The 19,081-nt window shown below is 41.5% G+C and overlaps 1 protein-coding gene across 1 annotated transcript; it reads right to left on the reverse strand.

Moving 5' to 3' along the window:
- Positions 1–7,827: 7,827 nt before the first annotated feature.
- Positions 7,828–17,671, reverse strand: itfg2 (integrin alpha FG-GAP repeat containing 2). The gene is made up of 12 exons (XM_022749625.1): positions 17,268–17,671; positions 16,689–16,784; positions 16,552–16,593; positions 16,278–16,455; positions 16,039–16,178; positions 15,371–15,519; positions 15,196–15,290; positions 15,006–15,059; positions 13,779–13,870; positions 13,152–13,269; positions 12,017–12,190; positions 7,828–7,972 (listed from the first exon to the last, which is right to left on the reverse strand). Exons 1-12 carry the CDS (start codon positions 17,361–17,363, stop codon positions 7,905–7,907), a joined length of 1,302 nt encoding a protein of 433 aa, XP_022605346.1. The 5' UTR covers positions 17,364–17,671; the 3' UTR covers positions 7,828–7,904.
- Positions 17,672–19,081: the final 1,410 nt, after the last annotated feature.

Consider the following 19,081-nt stretch of genomic DNA (forward strand, 5'->3'; position numbering starts at 1 on the left):
AATACGTTTTTAAGCCTGCATGTGAAACTTTTTGGATGTCGGCTCCACTTCACATGATTAGAAGCAGTGGCGAGTGTGGGCAGGAGGACTTTGCCTTTGTCAAAGACCCTTGATAAAAGCACACAGCCCACTCCTCCATCCAGAACCTCATCACAGCCTGTTCACTCCCACACCAGTGAGACTGTCTGGAAGTCAGGCCACAGAAGACATTATTTACTTTGCCTGTCACCAGAAATAGCTTTCTGTCTTTTTCTGTCTTCCGTCTCTATCAGTGGCGTGGCCTCCCTCTTTGTATCATCTGCCATCTGGTGAAGGGATACAAACACACACACACACTCATGTACACGCACAGTGCAGCCCTGCAGGATAGTCACTCAGTGGGAATGACCCACAAGCCTTAACCCCAGAGAGTGAGGCAGGGATGTTGTGAGGGGCATATTGATCAGACCAGATCCTCTATGGTGAGGCAGCTGTTATGTAACATGCAGCTCCAGTGAGTGGGAGAACCTGCAGAGAGGGTTTATAATGAGAAAATGAAAGCATTTAAAGGGGCACTATGTAAAAAAGAAATTAATTAAGATTATCAACAGAATGTGAAGGAATAACAGATATGACATTATGCCAAAGATGTTTATGAAACAAGACTCCATGTTCGAAATATGCACAACGTGGCCACCTGTAGCCTGGCAGGCTAGTGCTAGCATGTTACCAGCTACCTTCCCTGTTGCCAAATGGCCCCACAAGCCAGTCAAGTCAATTTTTATTAATTTAACCCAAAATTACAAATCATTACTTTGGCTCAAAGATCTTTATAATCTGTACAGAACACATCACTCTCTATCCGTAGACCCTTCAATTAGCCTTAGCCACCAAGTAGCCTGATCACTACACAACCAAGTTTACAGCACCACTTGTTTGCAAGAAATCATTAATTCCTCTCTATAGCACCTCCATGAGACTCTATTATCACTTTCGGATGTATGGTTAACATGCCGACATTTTGCTTATAATATTTAGCACGTAAATGCCAACATGCCAACGTTAGCATGCACCTTAAGGCTTTAGCAGCATAACATGCTAGAAATGCTAGCGTGCTAATGCTAACAGTGTATTCTTTCACACCCAGAAGTAAAGTTAAAGAAGAAGTTAAGTGTCTGGACTGTTGGTGGCCACAATGGAGCAAAGGTACACAACAGGTTGACAGTAGATGGCAGCTCTGCAAAGATCTAGCAGAAGGTCTTTGTAAATCACCCTCAGCACCCATCCCAGCTACAACTCTGCACACGTCTTTTTCTGGGAAAATGTTCTTGTTCTCTTTCTTTTCTGTATTAAAAAAATCCTGTCATAACTGGCTCCCAACAGCATCTTTAAAAAAAAAAAGAAAAAAAAAAAGGCATCCCAAAATACAGCCCACATGCAGAAAAACGATATGGGATTAATTAAGATGTTCTTTTTTTTCTTCTCTCTTTTCAGCCTTTCACAGACTACCTTTCATGTTTAATCTCAAAGTGACACCGAGCGTTAAAAAGAAGAATTACTCAGTCACATTTGAAGCATACTGTTCCACTGATCAAAACTGTTAGGACTTATAAATGCAGCTATAACATTTTCTTACATAAAAAAAAACCAAACTCTTGCAGACTACTGTGTATAATCAAGCATCAAATTAGATTGCAATCCCCCGTGCATCTGCTGAGATAAAACGGTGGCTGCAGCTATCCCCCAGCAAGCATGAGGGGATGATGAAACGCTGCAGAATTAAGCCTGACGCAGGCAAAATTGGGTGCTGTTAATCAGTGGTGTCAGTCCCCTCAGTGGCTTGGAGCTGTTGATGGAACGTGATGGAGCTCATGTCAACCCCCCCCCCCCTTGTTTTGAGGATGGGGGTCCAGCTGTCTGTCAGTCAGGATCAGATCCACTTTACCCCACCCACCGCCCACTGTGCCACCAGGACTAAGGGCAAAGGCTAAAGTGTGGGAAGTATTATCAGCAAATTCTAGTAAAAGTTAAAAGCCTCTGTCATGACATATTATTATATTTGAACTTATACTTTGACTGTTGTAGCTGGTGGAGTTGGAGTTCATTTGAACTACTTTATAAACAGTTTGATAGCTAGGTCACGGGTTCCCAATAAAGGGTGGGACTCCTCCAACGGATCACAAGACACATTGTAGGGGTGGTGAGATTATTGATCGGGTTGCAAAGAAGGAAAACAAAACAAAGCTTTGCGTTCCCAATTCTGTCTTTTCTCTAATATTTGCGTCTTCGTAAAATATTCAACATGTTTACCTCTTTTGGTCTCAAACAGTCATTGAGATAAAAGAGACTTCTACCAAGGAAAACGAGAGCATCAGTGCCCCAGAAACAACATTTTTTTTTTTACACTAAAGTTATAAAAACCTCTGGTCTCTTGTCGAGCAAAGACAGATGCAGTGAAACGCTATTATAAAGCCACAAAGTCCACAACGGCAGCAGGCCAGGGGGGATGGATGGGTGAACAAGATATCAGACTTTGACATGCGAGACTGCTGTTTGTTCCCCGTTTCCTGCCATCAGTTGACATTAGGTTCTATTTTTGATCTATTCACTGCTATATTGGAAAATTTACCACTGAATGTCAACGAATCTGACTTTTAAAGAAAAGCGTCTGGGTCAGCGAGTAATACTTAGAAACTAGACAAACCCCCTTCTTTAAAATGTGGATTGAAGGACCGGATTCTTTTCTGCTGCTGGGAAAAATAAAAAATAATATTATATAGTAATAATAAATATATATTTACACCTCCACATGGGCAACATGAACAGTCTGAAATGCTCCATGAAAAGACTCAAATGCTGAAACACATCTAAGTAGAACTGTGATTACGACAATGGTTTAATGTAACCATGACAACTAATGTCCCCTAACCTTCACAAAAGTAGTAACTGAATACGAAACAGGTTGTTTTTGTGCCTAAACCCAACAAACCCCTCACCACAGAAGTGTAAGAGAGGAAAATAAGGGATCACAATGTAGTAAAAATAAAAAAAATATCATACATATTATACTGTAACTCTCCTGCTCTGAACACAAGCTCAAACACTCTTGAGCCTCACAAACAGGATTTGTTGCATTAAGACTCTCAGGTGTTCTTGTCATCTCTCGCACCTCCTGCAGCGTTATGAGGTCTGAAGATGAGCTTTAACTGAAAAAAAAAAATCCCTGATTCATGTTCTTTCAAAAGGCCCCGCGCATAATTATCCTCATGTAATCAAGCAAAAACAGCCATTTCTGGCATTTATGATTCATCAGCATTGTATTCAAGGTGTATGAGACGTGCAAACTCTGCGAGTGAATGGATCACGAGCCGTCTCAGCCTGGTTCACCGCGGATTTTATGCGATCAAACACAATGGCTGCAGAGATTTCTCCGAAATGAAATTTGGGTTTAATATTCAGGGAAAAAGACTTTAGATGGATGAGGATGAAGTTATATGAATGGCAATATCACGGTACTAATACTGACGCAAAAAACATGTACTTACTCTAGCTTCTGGAATAAAGATTTCATGTAGCAAAAATACACCGAACTGGTTGATGCATCAGTTTTAAATAAAGAAACTTTAGCGACATAAAATGTGAAGAACAGAAGTTAGAATTTTTATTTATCAAGTAAAAATGCCAAACAGTCATTTATCAGCTCATTGTAAAATGAAAATTTGCTAAATTTGGGCCGTTGGTCAAACAAAACAAGAAAGAATATAGAGAGAATAGGAGAATATAATCCACGTTCTTCAACATTTTCAGATATTTCTGATGAACTGATTCGTCTAAAAATTGAAAAGCAGTGGACTAACCGTTCCCTAGCCCTGTACTCCTACTGTTTTTGAGAGCTATGATGAAGCCTGACAGCAGATGATCACAGTGCTAACAACCTAATGTGAGATCTATTTTTAACCAACAAAATGTGTAGGCAGTCGGAGCGATGGTGTCATTAGGTCCTCCAGCAGCAGAGAGGACCTCGCGGGAACAGCGACAGCAGAACCACGACCGGCTTTTCTTCCACCGACTTGTGGGTGTTTTTACTTTCTCACATGGACGCCATGACGACAGATTGTCTGAGCGCCAACAGTTGTATATGTCTCCAGATCTGACAGCAACTGCCCGGCTACACTGTGGCCTGACACTGGAGGTAGTGGAGGATGGGAGGATGCAGCGCGTGTGTGTGTGTGTGCGCTTTAGGAAGGGGTGGCCTGTCAGTTCATGTTCAGCTCACCGAGGGGATTTTCTTCATTTTGAGCAGCTACATTTCTTTTTAGAAGATTAAGCTTTCAAGACTTTGAAAAAGAAGTTGAAAAGCCCCTTTAAAGTTGGATCAAATCATTATAATTCCCTCTATATTCAGTCCATTAAAGGTTTTTCACGCTGCCTAAAATGAATGCTTATGTATCTGATACCAAGCACGGCCCCAGCATCCATTCACCGGAGAGTATCTGGTGGTCAGCCTCAAGCGAGTGTGGTCGCATGTTGTCACGTTGTGTAAACGGGGTCCTCATGACAGGTTTATTACTCACTAACATGTCTCATGGCAGTGGTCTTTTATAGACATTAAAGCTGTGGTGTAGACATCTCAACCTTTTCAGGTTGTGGCCTCATAAACAAAGCTCTCAGTAAATGTCAGAAATTGATCTTTTTAGCCGCATATGATCGCTTATTTTCCCTAAGCCTGGGTGGAAGTGTTTTATTTCAGATGATTATAAATAAAGAATTCATTCTCAAAATTAAAAAAATATATGAATAAAATTGAAAAATAATGAACAAAAAATATAATAAAGTAAAACATAAAATACATATGAAAATGTTTTATTTAATTTGATTATCAATAAATATCAATGTCAATTAAAAAAATTAAATTAAATTGAAAATTGAAAAATAATTAATACAAAATAAAATAAAACTAAAAGAAAAAATGAATCTGTCTGAAAAGAAAATTTAAATAATAAAATATAAGTATAAAATATGCAATATAAAAAATGAACAGAAAACTATAAGAAAAACGTAATAAAAACTATATAACAAATATGCTAAGAATGTATATCAAAAAAAGGATTATATTCCAACAGCTACCACATAATATTCAGGCTCTGGTCTCCTCACTGAGGCCTGCTGGTGATATCCACAAAGCTTCTATTTAAAGCAGCCACTCCTGTGTAGTTTCAAAAGGCAATAATAAAATTATTTTTGAAATCTAGACTCTGACATTTACTCCACAAGTAACTGAAATGAGCCCCAGAGCTCAAGACCCAAGAATAGGATCCACAGTAATGGAGGCTGTATGTCATTTTCCTCCATGAAATATGTTCTAGTACCACGGCGACCTTTTTCTTAACTCCTTAGAGAAGTAAATACAAAAATCCTACATGGATAACAACAAACTCTCCAGAGGGGATATCCATTGTGGGCCGACTTCCAGATGATGGTTTTGCTGCTAAAAAAGGGAAATTTGGGCTTCAGTTGTAGAAAATAGAAGAAGCGACGTGGCCAGAAGAGTTGAATATAAGGTCAGTAAGATCACGACAAGGTCATTACCCCTGTGTGGTCATGTCCCAGGGTCACATGTCCGATCCCTGTTTTATGTCTGGCCTGCCTGGGAAAACATCGGAGCAAAAGTCACAGTCACACAGGATCCATCCCTGGAAACCAGGCAGGACTTTGCATACTAAACAGGCTGACATTTCCTGTGGGAAATCAGACTGGAAACAGGAGACGAACGGCTGATTTTAACACCGCAGAGCCCAAACTAATCGACTGAAATCCACGTGGACGAGGTAGGAGCCATAAGAACAACAACGCAACATGTCGGCCTGCTCCTGTTTGACCATTAATGGTCATAATAAGATGAATCGGTGTGATCTCACCGCTCGGGAATGCTCCCCACTTATAAGGACAAACTGCAGCTGGACAGAGGATGTGTTGATTTTGTGATATAAGTGGAATTGCTGTGATTACAATACCTTCTGAGGTTAACCTAATCATGACTCATCCTCCGATGTAAACAACTGCTTGACATGAGCACACTCAATTATCATGATCATTATGAATCGCAATGTAACCTACAAAAATATCTGGGACGCTTGACCTTTTCATGACTGATGAGGTTAAACGGGCCAAACGTCATTAGCCCTAATTGAATATCCGTATTAAAACGATAGCAATCAAAAAACATGAGATGGAGATTAACAGAGGGAGATCAGTCGGTATTTAAAACAACTGACATACAGATACTATCTAATAATTTGTGTTTGACCAAACACCGATACAAACAATTCAGGTAACGACAAGGAAAACAAAACATGTCAGCCTTGGTTTTTCAATGCTGTAGCAAACACTGATATATTAGACAATAATGTGCTTCCAACTTTGTGGCAGCAATTTCCTGTTTCGACATTGACAGTGCCCGAAAGTGCACGAAGCCTGGTCCATAAAGAAATGGTTTTTCAGTCTGGTGTGGAAGAACTTGACTATCCTGCACAGAGACACTGACCTCAACCCCAAGCAACACCTTCAGGGATGAACTGGAACACAAACACAAGCCAGGCCTTACGCCCAACATGTTATTCATATCACAGTCTATACGAATGTATATTTAAATCATTCAAATTCTGCGTCTCTGCTACTAATATTTATTTTATGTACTCAGGTCGCACTTGTAAATGAGATATCGATCTCAGTATGACTTGCTGAGTAAATAAAGTATAAATGAAATGTTGAACTTTGTGGTTGAATGGGGGCAAATCCCTGCAGCCAGCTCCAGAAATCTAGTTGGAGGCTGTTACAGCAGCAGATTAATGCCCATTTTGGTTTTGTTTAGCTACCACACATGGGAATGGCAATATATGAGAGGCCATGAAAGGTACTTTCGACCATTTGTTGTATCTGGATTTCACAAGCTAATTTGTGAGAATTACAAAACCACACCTTCATAGGACACCTTTAAATAAATACACTGACAATAACTATTACTTAACAGTTAAATTGTGATGAGGAGGATTTCACTTTTAAGTCGAGTGAAGGCAAAAGGAAACACGACCAAAGCTCTGCTCTCAGGCGCTCGGTCCTCTAGGATGCACGTCTCTAAAGGGCAGAAACACAGGGGAGATGAGAGGCTGTGGCCTGCCGGGACACCTGAGCCTGGCTTACTCTTAGACACACCAACACCCTCGCTCACACAGACACAAACACCAACGTAACTCGTTTATATTGCATGAGAAAAAGAGAGGCAGTCTGCAAAGGTGGTTATAAGATCCTCCTATTGGGAGCAGTGGGCGATTCCCCCCCCCCCCCCACCCCAGTGCCTCCGACCGTCACACCCTGCGGGCGCTCTGCTGCTCGGCTCACAAACAATACTGCCGCGCAAACCTCATTATGCAACAAAATGTTGCATTATGTAATATCTTTGGCGCTTTATATCTTCAAGATGATGCACTAGATACACTAGAAAGAGACTGCACGGCCTGAAAAGGGAAAAGGCACCAATGGGAGAGCTCTTTTCATCAGTTTGTCAGCGATGACTGACAGCAGAATAATGCCTCCGCCGCTCGAAAGATTTACACATTCGCCGGTGAAAACAGCAGGTTAAACTGCATCGAGTTCCTCCTGCATTGTGTCTGTTCTTATTTTCATCCTCTCTCAGCTTTGTGTAAAGAAACCTGGGTAGGCAGAATACCAACGACAAGAGGCGGTGTGTACATCTGTGATTACAGCCAGCGGCGAGCAGATCCGAAACCTGAACCTGACGCGTCTTTCTGCAGGGAGCACAAATAACAAGACGGGCTGCACGGGAGACGGACAGTCAGTGTTTATTAACAGAGTATTTACAGTCAGGGAGGAAAGCAGAGACGGCAATGTGTTGATGTGTCACTGTGCTACGTCTGTGAATCCTTATAGAGGATGTTTGCCACCAGCGCTCTCACTGCCGCCGTGTCCTCTGCGTCTGTGGAGGGAAAACATGAAATGTGACAATGACCATTGACACGGGACACTCAGTGTGTGACCAGATAAAGATTATAAGGGCTTTTCTTTACAGTTAGGCAGCCAGAAAATATCCAAATATAAGTGCAAGGTGAACACTCACAAATGTTCTTCTTACCTTTTTCTCTGTAGCCATGCTAGCTGCTCTAGGGATCAAAATGTCTCAACAACTTTTTCAGGAATTTTTCTGCAGACATTTATTGTCCCCAGATGATGAAATTTGGTGCAGACATTCATGCTCCCCTCAGGATGAACTGTAGCAACTCTGATCCCTTAACTTTTCCTCTCGTGCTTTCATCGGGTCAAAGTTTCAATTTGTCCAAAATAACTGCAAAGGCCACATTTTCATGAGCCTCAGCTGTGCTTTGTGTCAGTTGCTAATGTTAGCATGCTAACAGGCGACACTGCCCACCTTCACCCGTGCTGTACTGTACCGTGATCAACTGACTGACCCATACGTTGCTAATGTGCAGGAGACAGGAAGACATCACTCCCTTCATCACTCAGCAGTTTAAAGCTCCTGCAGAACCAGACGTTTATTTCCCGCCTTCAGTCCTGCTCTTTACTTAATGGATTGATTTTCACCCTTTTTTTTTTTTTTTTTGCATTTGCATCACTCGACACATCCATAGTGAAGTCGTTACCTCTCTTGCGATGTGAATCTAATTTTAATACAAGCTGAACACGTGCAGCAGCTGCTTCACAGTTAAAAACCAGTAGCACCTTCTTCTTTCATGCATTTCATCTTGGAAATGTTTCAGCTGCATCTGACTTTGAATAACAAAAGAAGTGAAATGTTAGACACCCTGTGGGGGTTTTAATCACCAGTTACACTATGAAGCCTTGTTTTTACCAGTGGGTCGACAAATTGTTCTTACGCATAACGCCATATGCACGAGGACAAATGCACACACATGACGTGACACACACGTGTGCCAATGTTTCCACAGTGACCGACAGTTGGCAGTAAAGCACCAACAGATGCAGCAAAGCGCCAGCAAAGGCAGAGAAGATGGAGACTAGCTAGGTGGTTAGCATGGATGTCAACAAGTCAGGTTTCAAGAAATTAAAAAAATAAACATCTTTCCAAATGTTTCATGAAGGAGAAAATGTATTCAGCACATCTGTTAAACCACAGGAATACACAAAGTGTTTTAGTGATTAACACTGAATGTTTACAAGATGGAGCACCTTTAATATTATACAGGGTGACAATGTTCTGTCTTTGGTGTCTTTCTATGTAAAAAATTATTCTATTTTAATGATTTATTGTTTTATTTATTATTCTATTATTATTCCATCTCATTTTACATTCATGTTTTTCATTTTACTTCAATGCTTTTCACGTTTTTATGTTCATCTTATGTAGCACTTCTTAATTTCTTTGTTGTAAAGCACTTTGCGCTACAAGGTGCAATACAAATAAAGTTTATCATCATTATTACCATTATTATTATTATTAATGTTGTCAAAAGAGACAGTGGTTGTCTCATGGATTAGGCCTCATGTATGACTGGAAACATTCACTGTGAAGCAGCTGCAGATTAACTGAGGAAACTACCAGCATTAATATATTAGAGTGGATCCACAGTGCATCTCATTCCCTGGCTAAACATCTACTTTTGTAGGCACAGAAGACTAATGTTGTGGTCAGTCATTGCCTACAGGACCTGCTGCACTTCTTACCTCCGGCGTAAGAAAACATTGCTTACCTGGCTCTGCTCAGCACTATCTCTGACACGCTCATTTTCTCAAAGTCGAAAAACTAGCAGATGACTGAACTTCCTCAATCACGAATAACTGAAAGGCAACGAGCACGTAGAAGGAGCTGTCCATATTTAGAAACCTTCTCACGTTGCGATGGAGAACTGACAAGACTCTTCGTAATCACCCCTTTGGCTAAAGGGCGGTTATTAAGGCGAATGAACAGCGGGGAAGAGGCTGAGAGCGGCTGCTGACATTTCAGGGAGGTCAGGGCGAGGCAGCAAAACACAGCTAACACCTACAGTAGGACTTTCCACCCTCGTTTCCCGTGACTTTTATTGTTCGCTTTCCGTTTGTTTTAATGAACCTCAAGCTATTTTTTGACAGCAATTTGGTCGCCTGAATGGTAGACAGAGATTTGACACAAAGCCAAATATCCTCTCCCACACACACACACACACACACACACACACACTCTACATATCAAACATATTTTTACACTATTATTTGTCCTCGGATGTCTCCTCTCCTCTCTCTCTCTTTCCTTGTCCCTAGGCTGCTACATCAGACATTTTCCACAGCGGGTTGGGTAACACGCCTGTGAAATCATCGTCGAAAGAAACACAACAGGCCCAGAGGTTGAATTATTAACACAGGCAGCAGGAAGCTACGCTAACACCCACCAACAAGCTTCCAAAAAAAAAAAAAAAAAAAAATCAGCTGGAACTTGCATTTTCATCTGCGATTACAATGCTCCAGCAAATCCTGTTTGTGAACATCTTTTTCTTACTAAATAGGCTTCCACTCATTTCACAGCGCCTTCCTGACATGAGGAGGTCGACTCGCTGGTCATCCATGCAGACCGAAAAGCGCGGGCTAATTTGTAATTTAATCAGCCTTTCCCTCTCTTGTGAAAACATTTTATATCCAACACGCATAGAGACTGAGAACACACGAGGACGGAGGAGAGATTAATCTTCTACCACAAAAGGGACATTAACAAAGGAAATTAACAGGAAATAAATAACCATTGTGCGCATTTACAATCATTAACCCAAGTTATTGACTTGGTTAATCATTGTGTTGGGAAAGTGCCTGAACTGCAGAGGCACAAATTTCAGAAACGAAGCAAAGAGTCAGAGAGCGGCATCCTTGGCTTCAGCGGTCTGTGTGTTTGTGGATCACAGCTTCACTGTTCACTGACCTGCCGTGGATTTATATACATTTGGAAGCAGAGAGAAAAGCATTGGATTAGAGGCTCTCTGAATCAATTCCCTCACTGGCCTCTTCCTGTACGTGCACATGTTGCCGTCTTTTAGATTTTAAATATATCAAACCCTGTTATTTTTCCAGCAACAGCATTAATATTCAATGTATTTTATCCCCTCTTTATATGTTTTATATTTTTCTGCCATTTCTTGCACTGAATTCAGGCTGCCTACTTTAGGACAACAGGTTGATAAAGAAAACATGACGCCATGTTTGACCTCTCATTCAGGCAGCAGACACGATGCGACTAATGACAATGAAGTGATTGATAACACTGATTCACAACTTTGTGCACTGCTGTTTATATATATATATATATTTATATACACACACACACAACCCGAGGCACGCTCCTTCCTGTCTGGGCTGCTTCTCACCAAACCACTAAAGTAAACTTTGCCCAGTAGGTTTCTGTCTGACTGCAGCGTAAGGACGTGTCAGAGTTGCATTACGTCACTGCTGACAGTTGCTGCTGCTTTACATTAAAAGCGTCCAACTAACGAAAACACAGGGAGTCTTTTATTGTGAAGCAGCTGCAGGAAATGCATCGTCAGTAATAGAAACAAGCAGGAGTATATGCAGCGCGCAATCATATCGCAAGTGCAGTTGTGCGAGTTTGTTTGGCTGCACTATAAACACAGTCACCAGAATTTGTGAATTCTGTTTGTTGTTTTTAAACAGAAGAAGAAATGGTGACGGGTTCTCCTCAATCACTTGTCTGTTCCACTTATCAACAATTCTGTTTGTGCCTGTGACTCCTGCACGAAGCCCTTTTAAAAAGTCGCCAGCAAGCAGGATCTCGTTAGTGAAGTCTGTCGTGTCATCATTTTCCTCTCCCCTCGTCATTAATATTCGGGTCCGAGTGTCGCAGCTAAATGGCAGACGAGTTGACTTCAAAACAGTCGCAGTCGTCCTCTCGTCCAATTACAACAACAAACAGAGGAGACGTCGGTGTGAATTTAATTGGGGGGGGGGGGGGGGGGGGGGACTGAATCAGCTTCCTAATTAATGACTGCGTGTCTGGTGTACTCACCGACTCCCAGCGCCTTCAGGTGGTTTTTAAACTCGGGTTTCTCCTCCAGGACCCGCAGCATGTTCGTGGACTCCATGCGCTCCAGCTGCACCTTCCAGTAGATGTGGATCTTGTTGTTGAAGCTCACGTACACGAGGCAGGGGGTGTTTTTACCCTCCTTACATGTGTACTGACCTGCAACCGCACACGCAAACACATAAATAACCCTGGAATTATGTATATAACACACAGTTTTTACTCAGTATGTGGCAGCCAGTGCCATGATCAGGCCCGGTATATGAACCCAACAGCAGCAATCCTCTGCTGCATGGCTACTAGTGTGTGTCTCTGTGCTAAATCCAGCTTCTGCACAAACAGAGAAACCAGTCTAATCTGTTCTAATGATCGCACAGAGCAGACAGGGAGCAGATTGGAGGGGTGGACTGTTTTCATACACATAACACTCTCTGGGTGCGACAAAACACGACTCAGTGGAATGGGGAATATCAAGGTCTCTTGTCTCTTTAATCCACTTACTACTGCACATGTCACATTAGCTCTCTCAGATAAACTGTGGCCTGTTCAAACCCTGCAGAGAGATGTGAAAGGACAGAGGAGGAAGAGCAAAAAAAAAAAAAGACAAGAGTGAATCTGCAGCTCAATGTTGCCACCTAGTGGCGTCATGTTAGAAATTCAAGCCAAACCCAGAGAGGTGACAGGCCTCTGAACATTTGCTGCAGGGCCATGAGGATTCAGGATGATTGGGCAAAAAAAAAAAAAAGAAAGCTGAATAATAATGATATAAATTTAAAGGCTATTTTCGTGGTAATAGTCTTGAATTTGGAAATCTATGCTGCAGTTTCCCTCATCACTCTCTGTGACGAGAGAGTGAAGCTTCAGTTTCTAGTTTTGTTTTTGATGCCTCTCTTTTCTCTCCCTGTTCTCCATCATTTTCTAACTCCTATCCAGGCTTATCTGTCCGAGTCCCACCTGTGCCTGAATCTACATGATTAGCTAACTCGCCTTTAAATCTGTACTGTCATTGTCAATAACAAAATTATCCATGATGCAAAAAAAGGGAAGCGTGCACTATTAAATCTAATCTGATAAATTCAGATCATCTGGGGCCAAGAATGAGAAACATGAGGCGTCTCACCGGCACAGAAAGCGTTGACGTTCTCATCGAACTGGAACCGCACTACCGTCCGATTGTGGTCGATGATGTAGGTTTGACCGTCCCAGGCGCAAGCGACCACCTCCTCTCTGCCGTCACCCTGGAGGCCGACACACATGTACATGCTCGGTGTCGGGGCGGGTTTGGTGCATACACACAGAGGTTTCTTCTATCCAAGATGTATCTGGTCATTTTCCTGTATCACTGAGTGTTTTTTGTTTTTTGTTACTGTGTTACTTGTATTTTCTTGTTGAGTTTTGTGTATTTTACAGGCTGATTGAGGAGCAGGCGTTGGGATTAGCCAAGGCTTCAGCGCTGTGCCCTGGAAGATCTTTAAAAATCTGTTTTGTTTATTTTATCTTTCTCTATTATTTAATTATTGGATATTTTCTTCTACTTTTATTCTCTGTACTTTTATGTGCCTGATGTTATTTAACTTTAATGTTGCTGTGTTTAAAGTTTTAAGCACTTTGTAACTTTATTTTGAAAGGTACTTTTTAAATAACATTTGATTATTTTTAAATGAAAACTAAATTTGTTGATTAAGTGGAAAAAAAAAGAACAACCAATAAATTGATAATAAAAACAAAGGTGATGTTGCAGACTCACAGTGACGTCGAGCTTCTGCAGGGCGAAGAGCTGGTGATCCACCTGCACTGACCACAGCAGCTGCTCTGAGCTGTCCATCAACTTCAGGGTCCCTTAAACATGTGAAGACAAAGACAGATGTGAAAACAATATTAAAGGACAGTGCTGACTGTTCAAAAAAACTAACTGCTATTGAAAATAAAGAATAAATCAGTAAATACTCCAGATCTGTTCAAATTTGCTTCCTGAGAAATATTGTGAGAAATTTGCTTTTCACTCATTTCACAAAGAAAATAACTTGTGTCCGACTTTTTATTAAAAGGGAAACGGCAGAAATGAAAAAGTACAAATCTCTTCCACAGACCAATAAGATTCTGACAATAAGAGCACGACACAATGAGTTTAACCTCGAGTTCAGTCACGTCTTTGTGCCAATAATGTGAGACTTAGAATATCAGTGCTGACACTTTCACACTGTGCTGTTCTTGAAAAATAACACCTGAGATGATGATGATGTTGAACAGAACAGAATTGAAATACAGCCAGTAATAGTAGTAGTAATATCTTATTACCACTACTTTGTGGTTATAACTCTAAAAACTCCTCGTGGTGAAATGATGTGTTTTCTCTCAGTTGGCTCGTCGTGGTGTCGGTATGAGAGAGATTGTGTAAGTAAAGCTGGCAGCGATGATAATCCCACTGGATCCCCTCTTCTTTAAATATTGATAGACTCTCCAGCTGCTGTGCGAGCTGTTTGCCAGTTATCTGCTGCTGCCAGGAAGATCTGCTCCATCAGCTAACAGCCACCAAACCAACGCCGCGGGGTCCACCACTCCACCTGTGGCACTTATATTGCTCAAGATATATGGCGCACACTAATTTACCCTTTACCTTGTTAAAGAAACACCCCGCGTTGACTGATTAGATAAGGCTGCTTCAACATCTGCTCCAGAAGAAGGAAAAACATCACACCTTTCTCTGCGTTAAGTTCTGCTCCAGTTCATGTTCACACTGGATTTTTAAGGAAGAGTAAAGATGAAGTCACAGAGACGGACAAGTAACTCGCGGACTGGACAGATTTGATGACCGTTGCCCTGCATCATCAGCACGACATGGACCCCGAGGGGAGAGGCTGTCAGCGAATGGTGCAAAACATTTCCCGTGTATTATGTGTTTATTTCCCTACTAAGTTAGTAACGAACGTTTGCATACGACATCAGGAAATCAGTCACAAACTCCTGCACTTACCGTCTAAAGTGCAGAGAGCGAAGAGGCCACATTTAGAAGATTCCTCTTTTGAACCTGATGGAAAACAGGGATTGTGTGTCAAAACTTATTCTCCACATTTTTTAGATCTAGTTTTATGGTCACATCCCTTCTTCAGAGGATATAACTAACTTGGTGTACAGCAGAAGAAAACCAGCTGACTGTTTGGTACCTTTGCTTATGCTGCCAATGAGATGAGTGGACACATTCTTGTTGTGTATCCGCCCAGTGGTCAGATGGAGAACTACGTCTCTGGAGGGCCCCTCGCTGCGAGCAGAGAAATCAGAGCTTGTAGTCAATGTAACCAATGACACTTTAATCGACACGAGTATCACGACAGGGTCTACCTCCCCGGGGTGGCAGGGGCGTCTTCTCCGGAGCCGGAGGAGTCCTGCTGCGTCCAGGAACACAGCAGGATGGCGTAGCCGCAGCCCGGCTGAGACACCATCAGCTCTGGGAGACCCTCTGGACCTGGGTTCACTGACAGACTGTCCACCTGCAGCACAGACGACATCATTACACTCTGAGGTTTCAACTGTGTGACACTTGAATAACAACTGAACTGAATTTATCTTTTCATAATGTTTTTTTTTCTGTAAGATTATATTTCTGTAAAATGTACAAAGTCAGCATCAACCTTATTTCCTGGATTATATTTTTCTATTTTAACTCATTTTATTCTTTGTATTGAATTAATGTATTACTCTCTGTTGTTTCATGTCTCAGCACTTTGTGTCTGTGTTAAGAAAAGTGCCAAATGAATAATGTTATTATGGGGAAAGGTGGTTATCCAGGAAAGGAATAGTTTGGCATTTTGGGAATTATGCTTATTGGCTTTCATGCAAAGAGTTAAATGGGAATCTGATGATAAGCGATAACCACGAATACCACTGGTAATAATAAATGTTATAATTAAATCTAGATCACTGCAAGCTAAATAATGTTATTCAGCTTGTTGAAAATAAAAATTCAGCTCCAGGGACCTTCTGTAAAGTTCTAACGGTGCTAGTGTTACCTGCCCCTCCAGAAGCCACTTCTTCAGCAGAACCAGCTGAGCAGATCCCAGGTCTGAGCCGTCAGACGGCTCCTCCCAACGGAAAGCTCGCACCACCCGGTCTGTGTAGCCCACCACCAGCTCACAGCGTCCAGCGGGTTCTGCAGCCACACACACACACACACACACACACACTGCAGTAAGACTCCAAAGCACAATACACAGGATGCACATACGTGACCACAGAGCTAAACATTTACCGATGTCACTGATGAGGATGACTTTGGTGTTGGCGGGAATGTGCTGGGTGAAGAAAGGCTTCTGGTCGTCAGAGGACAGGAATTCATGCTGACTGGATGAATCTGCTTTGTTTGCAGTGGCGGCTGTCAGGTCAAAGAGGTGGAACCAGCCCTCTGCACCCACAGCTACCACCAGGTTCTGACAAACAGGAAAACACAAAACAATGTTAGAAACATAACGACCTGTAGATCCGTGACATGGTGCTGCCACTCGTTTACAATTTCACTTCCTTACCTTTCCTTTGTTGCAGACGTCTCCAATTGCAACACAGGTGAGCTAGAAAACCAAGACACACTGTATGAGTAAGAGAAACAAACTCACTGTGTGAAATCACAAGCTTTTAACCCCAGTGATGTTGTTTCTGTACTGACCATGCCCACACAGGTCCTGGTGATCCAGGGTTTGCAGTCATCATTCTTATACACAAGCAGCTTTCCACTGGTGTCTCCTACAACCAGCTCGTTCAACTACAATGAATGGAGACAAACATCTCGTTAAAGGAATAGTATCTTGCGACTACAGCTGTTAAAGCACTGTGCAAAAATAACCTGAAAATTGTTGTTAATCATGGTTTTGATCTGTACATTGCTTTGGACAACATCTAATTTCTCTTCTGGTTTCCAAATAAGTGATAAACTGTGGAAGGGAAGCCGTAAAGCAGCATATGCACACCTCAATGTTGTGTCAGGTGTGTTTGCAAGAAGGCAAAAACAATATCAAAAAGAGGAAGCACTCAAAAGTCTTGCAGTGTAAAGTTTTCCCATGCATTTTCTTAAATCTGCATTCACTCAATCGACATATTTTCTTCATTGTTTGCATACACTGCTCAACAACCACGAATTCAGAGGAAATATTAATGCAGCTCTGGGTGTTACTGACTGTTGGGAGAAAATTTTCATGAGCTGTGAACAGATTAACCTGGAATTAAAAAGTGAAATTAGTGTAATTACCGAGTCGTTGTCCGCGTCTCCCAGACAGATCGCATGAGGAAACAGAGTCCCTGTGAAATCCAAGCTGACCCGCTGGGCATAGTTTAAAGACCGCATAGCTACTACTGCTGGCTAAATTAAACCGCGTTTAAAACCTATATAAAACCGCAGAGTCACCCTAAACATTTGGGGAACTTCTTAGCTCGTGTGTTGATAGCTAGCTTAGCTACCGTCAGCTCTCCAAAGTCGAGGCGGAGACGCTAAAGCTAATGTTAGCCTTGCGTAGAAAGCGCGATATAACACAACTAACTGCTTTTTAAAACACGTCTTCGTCGACTTAAGTTTAAAAGCAACAAATATTGTAATGGCGAAATAGGTGTGTAGCTGCTAGCTGTTGACATACACACACGCCACTTCGTAGTAAACAAAACCATGTGAACGAAAGCCTACGGAATCTCAGTATAGACAAGATATCTATTTCGCAAACCTGACCACGGCTCCTCGAGTCACTAGAGCACAGATTTTTACTTGCTTTACTTTTATTACATGTTTTTTCTTGTGTGTGAATGTGTATCACAGTTATACATATGAAAGAAAAAACAACAATTAAACAACTGGGATTTGATAAAGCTTGATTAGCACGTCATTTGATTCAATAGGGGGCAGAATAGTGACACCTAGCGGCAGTAGAGTGTAAGTGCACCAAAAGACAAACATTTATTTTACTCCCTTTGAATGACACTATAGCAGGAAAAATACAATGCTGTGCACACAATTTAGGTCCAAGAAGTAATTTGACGATGCTTTTAAAAAATAATACCATGAACTGTTTTTATTTATCGCCAGTAGTGTTCAAAGTATTTGACAGGTAAGTTGTTCCAAGCGTATTGGAGAAGTTGCCGCTTTTCCTCAAGTGTCTTCTGTCTCTTCATGTGATCCCAGACTGACTCCATGAAGTTGAGATCAGGTACTGCCCATACAGTACTGTATGTTTTTATGCAGCCCATCAACCCGGTGCAGAAGAATCAGACCATGTCACCATCCCATATGTAATCCATTACTGGGGAAAGTTTGTCTGAAATACCCATTGGATAAAAAAGTTTGTTTACAAGTTAATTAGAGATGATTAGTGTTATCCCACAAACATTGCTTGTCAAATAAGAAATAACTGGTGAATCAAACTAAACAACCATCCTTATATTGTTTTATTTTTAAGGTGCCAACATTGTCCTCTGGAGGGCGCTGCTCTATCACAACTTTTCATGAGTGAAAACAACCCCGGCAGCAAATACCTCAGAGGAGGCAGAAGTCCATTACAGAAATCTCTATTCTAACAATGCCATAAAGTTATTGTGAGTGTGAGCGCGGCTGCATTGTATATTTCTATTTTGTTTTTCTCTCCCTCTTTTCATCCTCCCTTTATTTCTTCTGACTTTATTACATTTTCTTCTCACATTGCACAGATCTAAGTTATTTGTGGGCTATAAACACATATGCGTTTGCCATTTCTGTGTGAAACGGGTGATTACTTACTAGAAATTTCACTCACTCTGCTGTAACGTTTAGTTTAAGTCTTGGCCCTGAGTGTCTGAATGTCTCCTCATATCTGAGGAGTCTGTGCTGAAATGTTCATATATGCTGAATGTAGCTACTACACTGTTATTCGTGTCAGTTTTACATCAAAATATCGTTTATAACTTACTAACTACTCTAAACAGCTTTTTTAAAATATGTATTTTGCATGTTAATAAAAAAGATTGTTGCTGCTTTAAAAGTCTCGTACAAACATGGATCCACTGCTACTGGTGCACCTGCAGAACCAACACAAAACTGTG

Source organism: Seriola dumerili, unplaced genomic scaffold (genome assembly GCF_002260705.1).
Source record: "Seriola dumerili isolate Sdu_G_001 unplaced genomic scaffold, Sdu_1.0 BDQW01000138.1, whole genome shotgun sequence".
Taxonomy (NCBI): Eukaryota; Metazoa; Chordata; class Actinopteri; order Carangiformes; family Carangidae; genus Seriola; species Seriola dumerili.

Excerpts from the sequence above, each read along its gene's own strand:
- itfg2 (XM_022749625.1), bottom strand. The coding sequence starts at position 17,363 with ATGCGGTCTTTAAACTATGCCCAGCGGGTCAGCTTGGATTTCACAGGG. Across the intron at positions 15,520-16,038 it reads AGTGGCTTCTGGAGGGGCAG|GTGGACAGTCTGTCAGTGAA; the intron begins GTAACACTAGCA and ends TCTGTGCTGCAG. Across the intron at positions 13,871-15,005 it reads CGCTCTCTGCACTTTAGACG|GGACCCTGAAGTTGATGGAC; the intron begins GTAAGTGCAGGA and ends CACATGTTTAAG.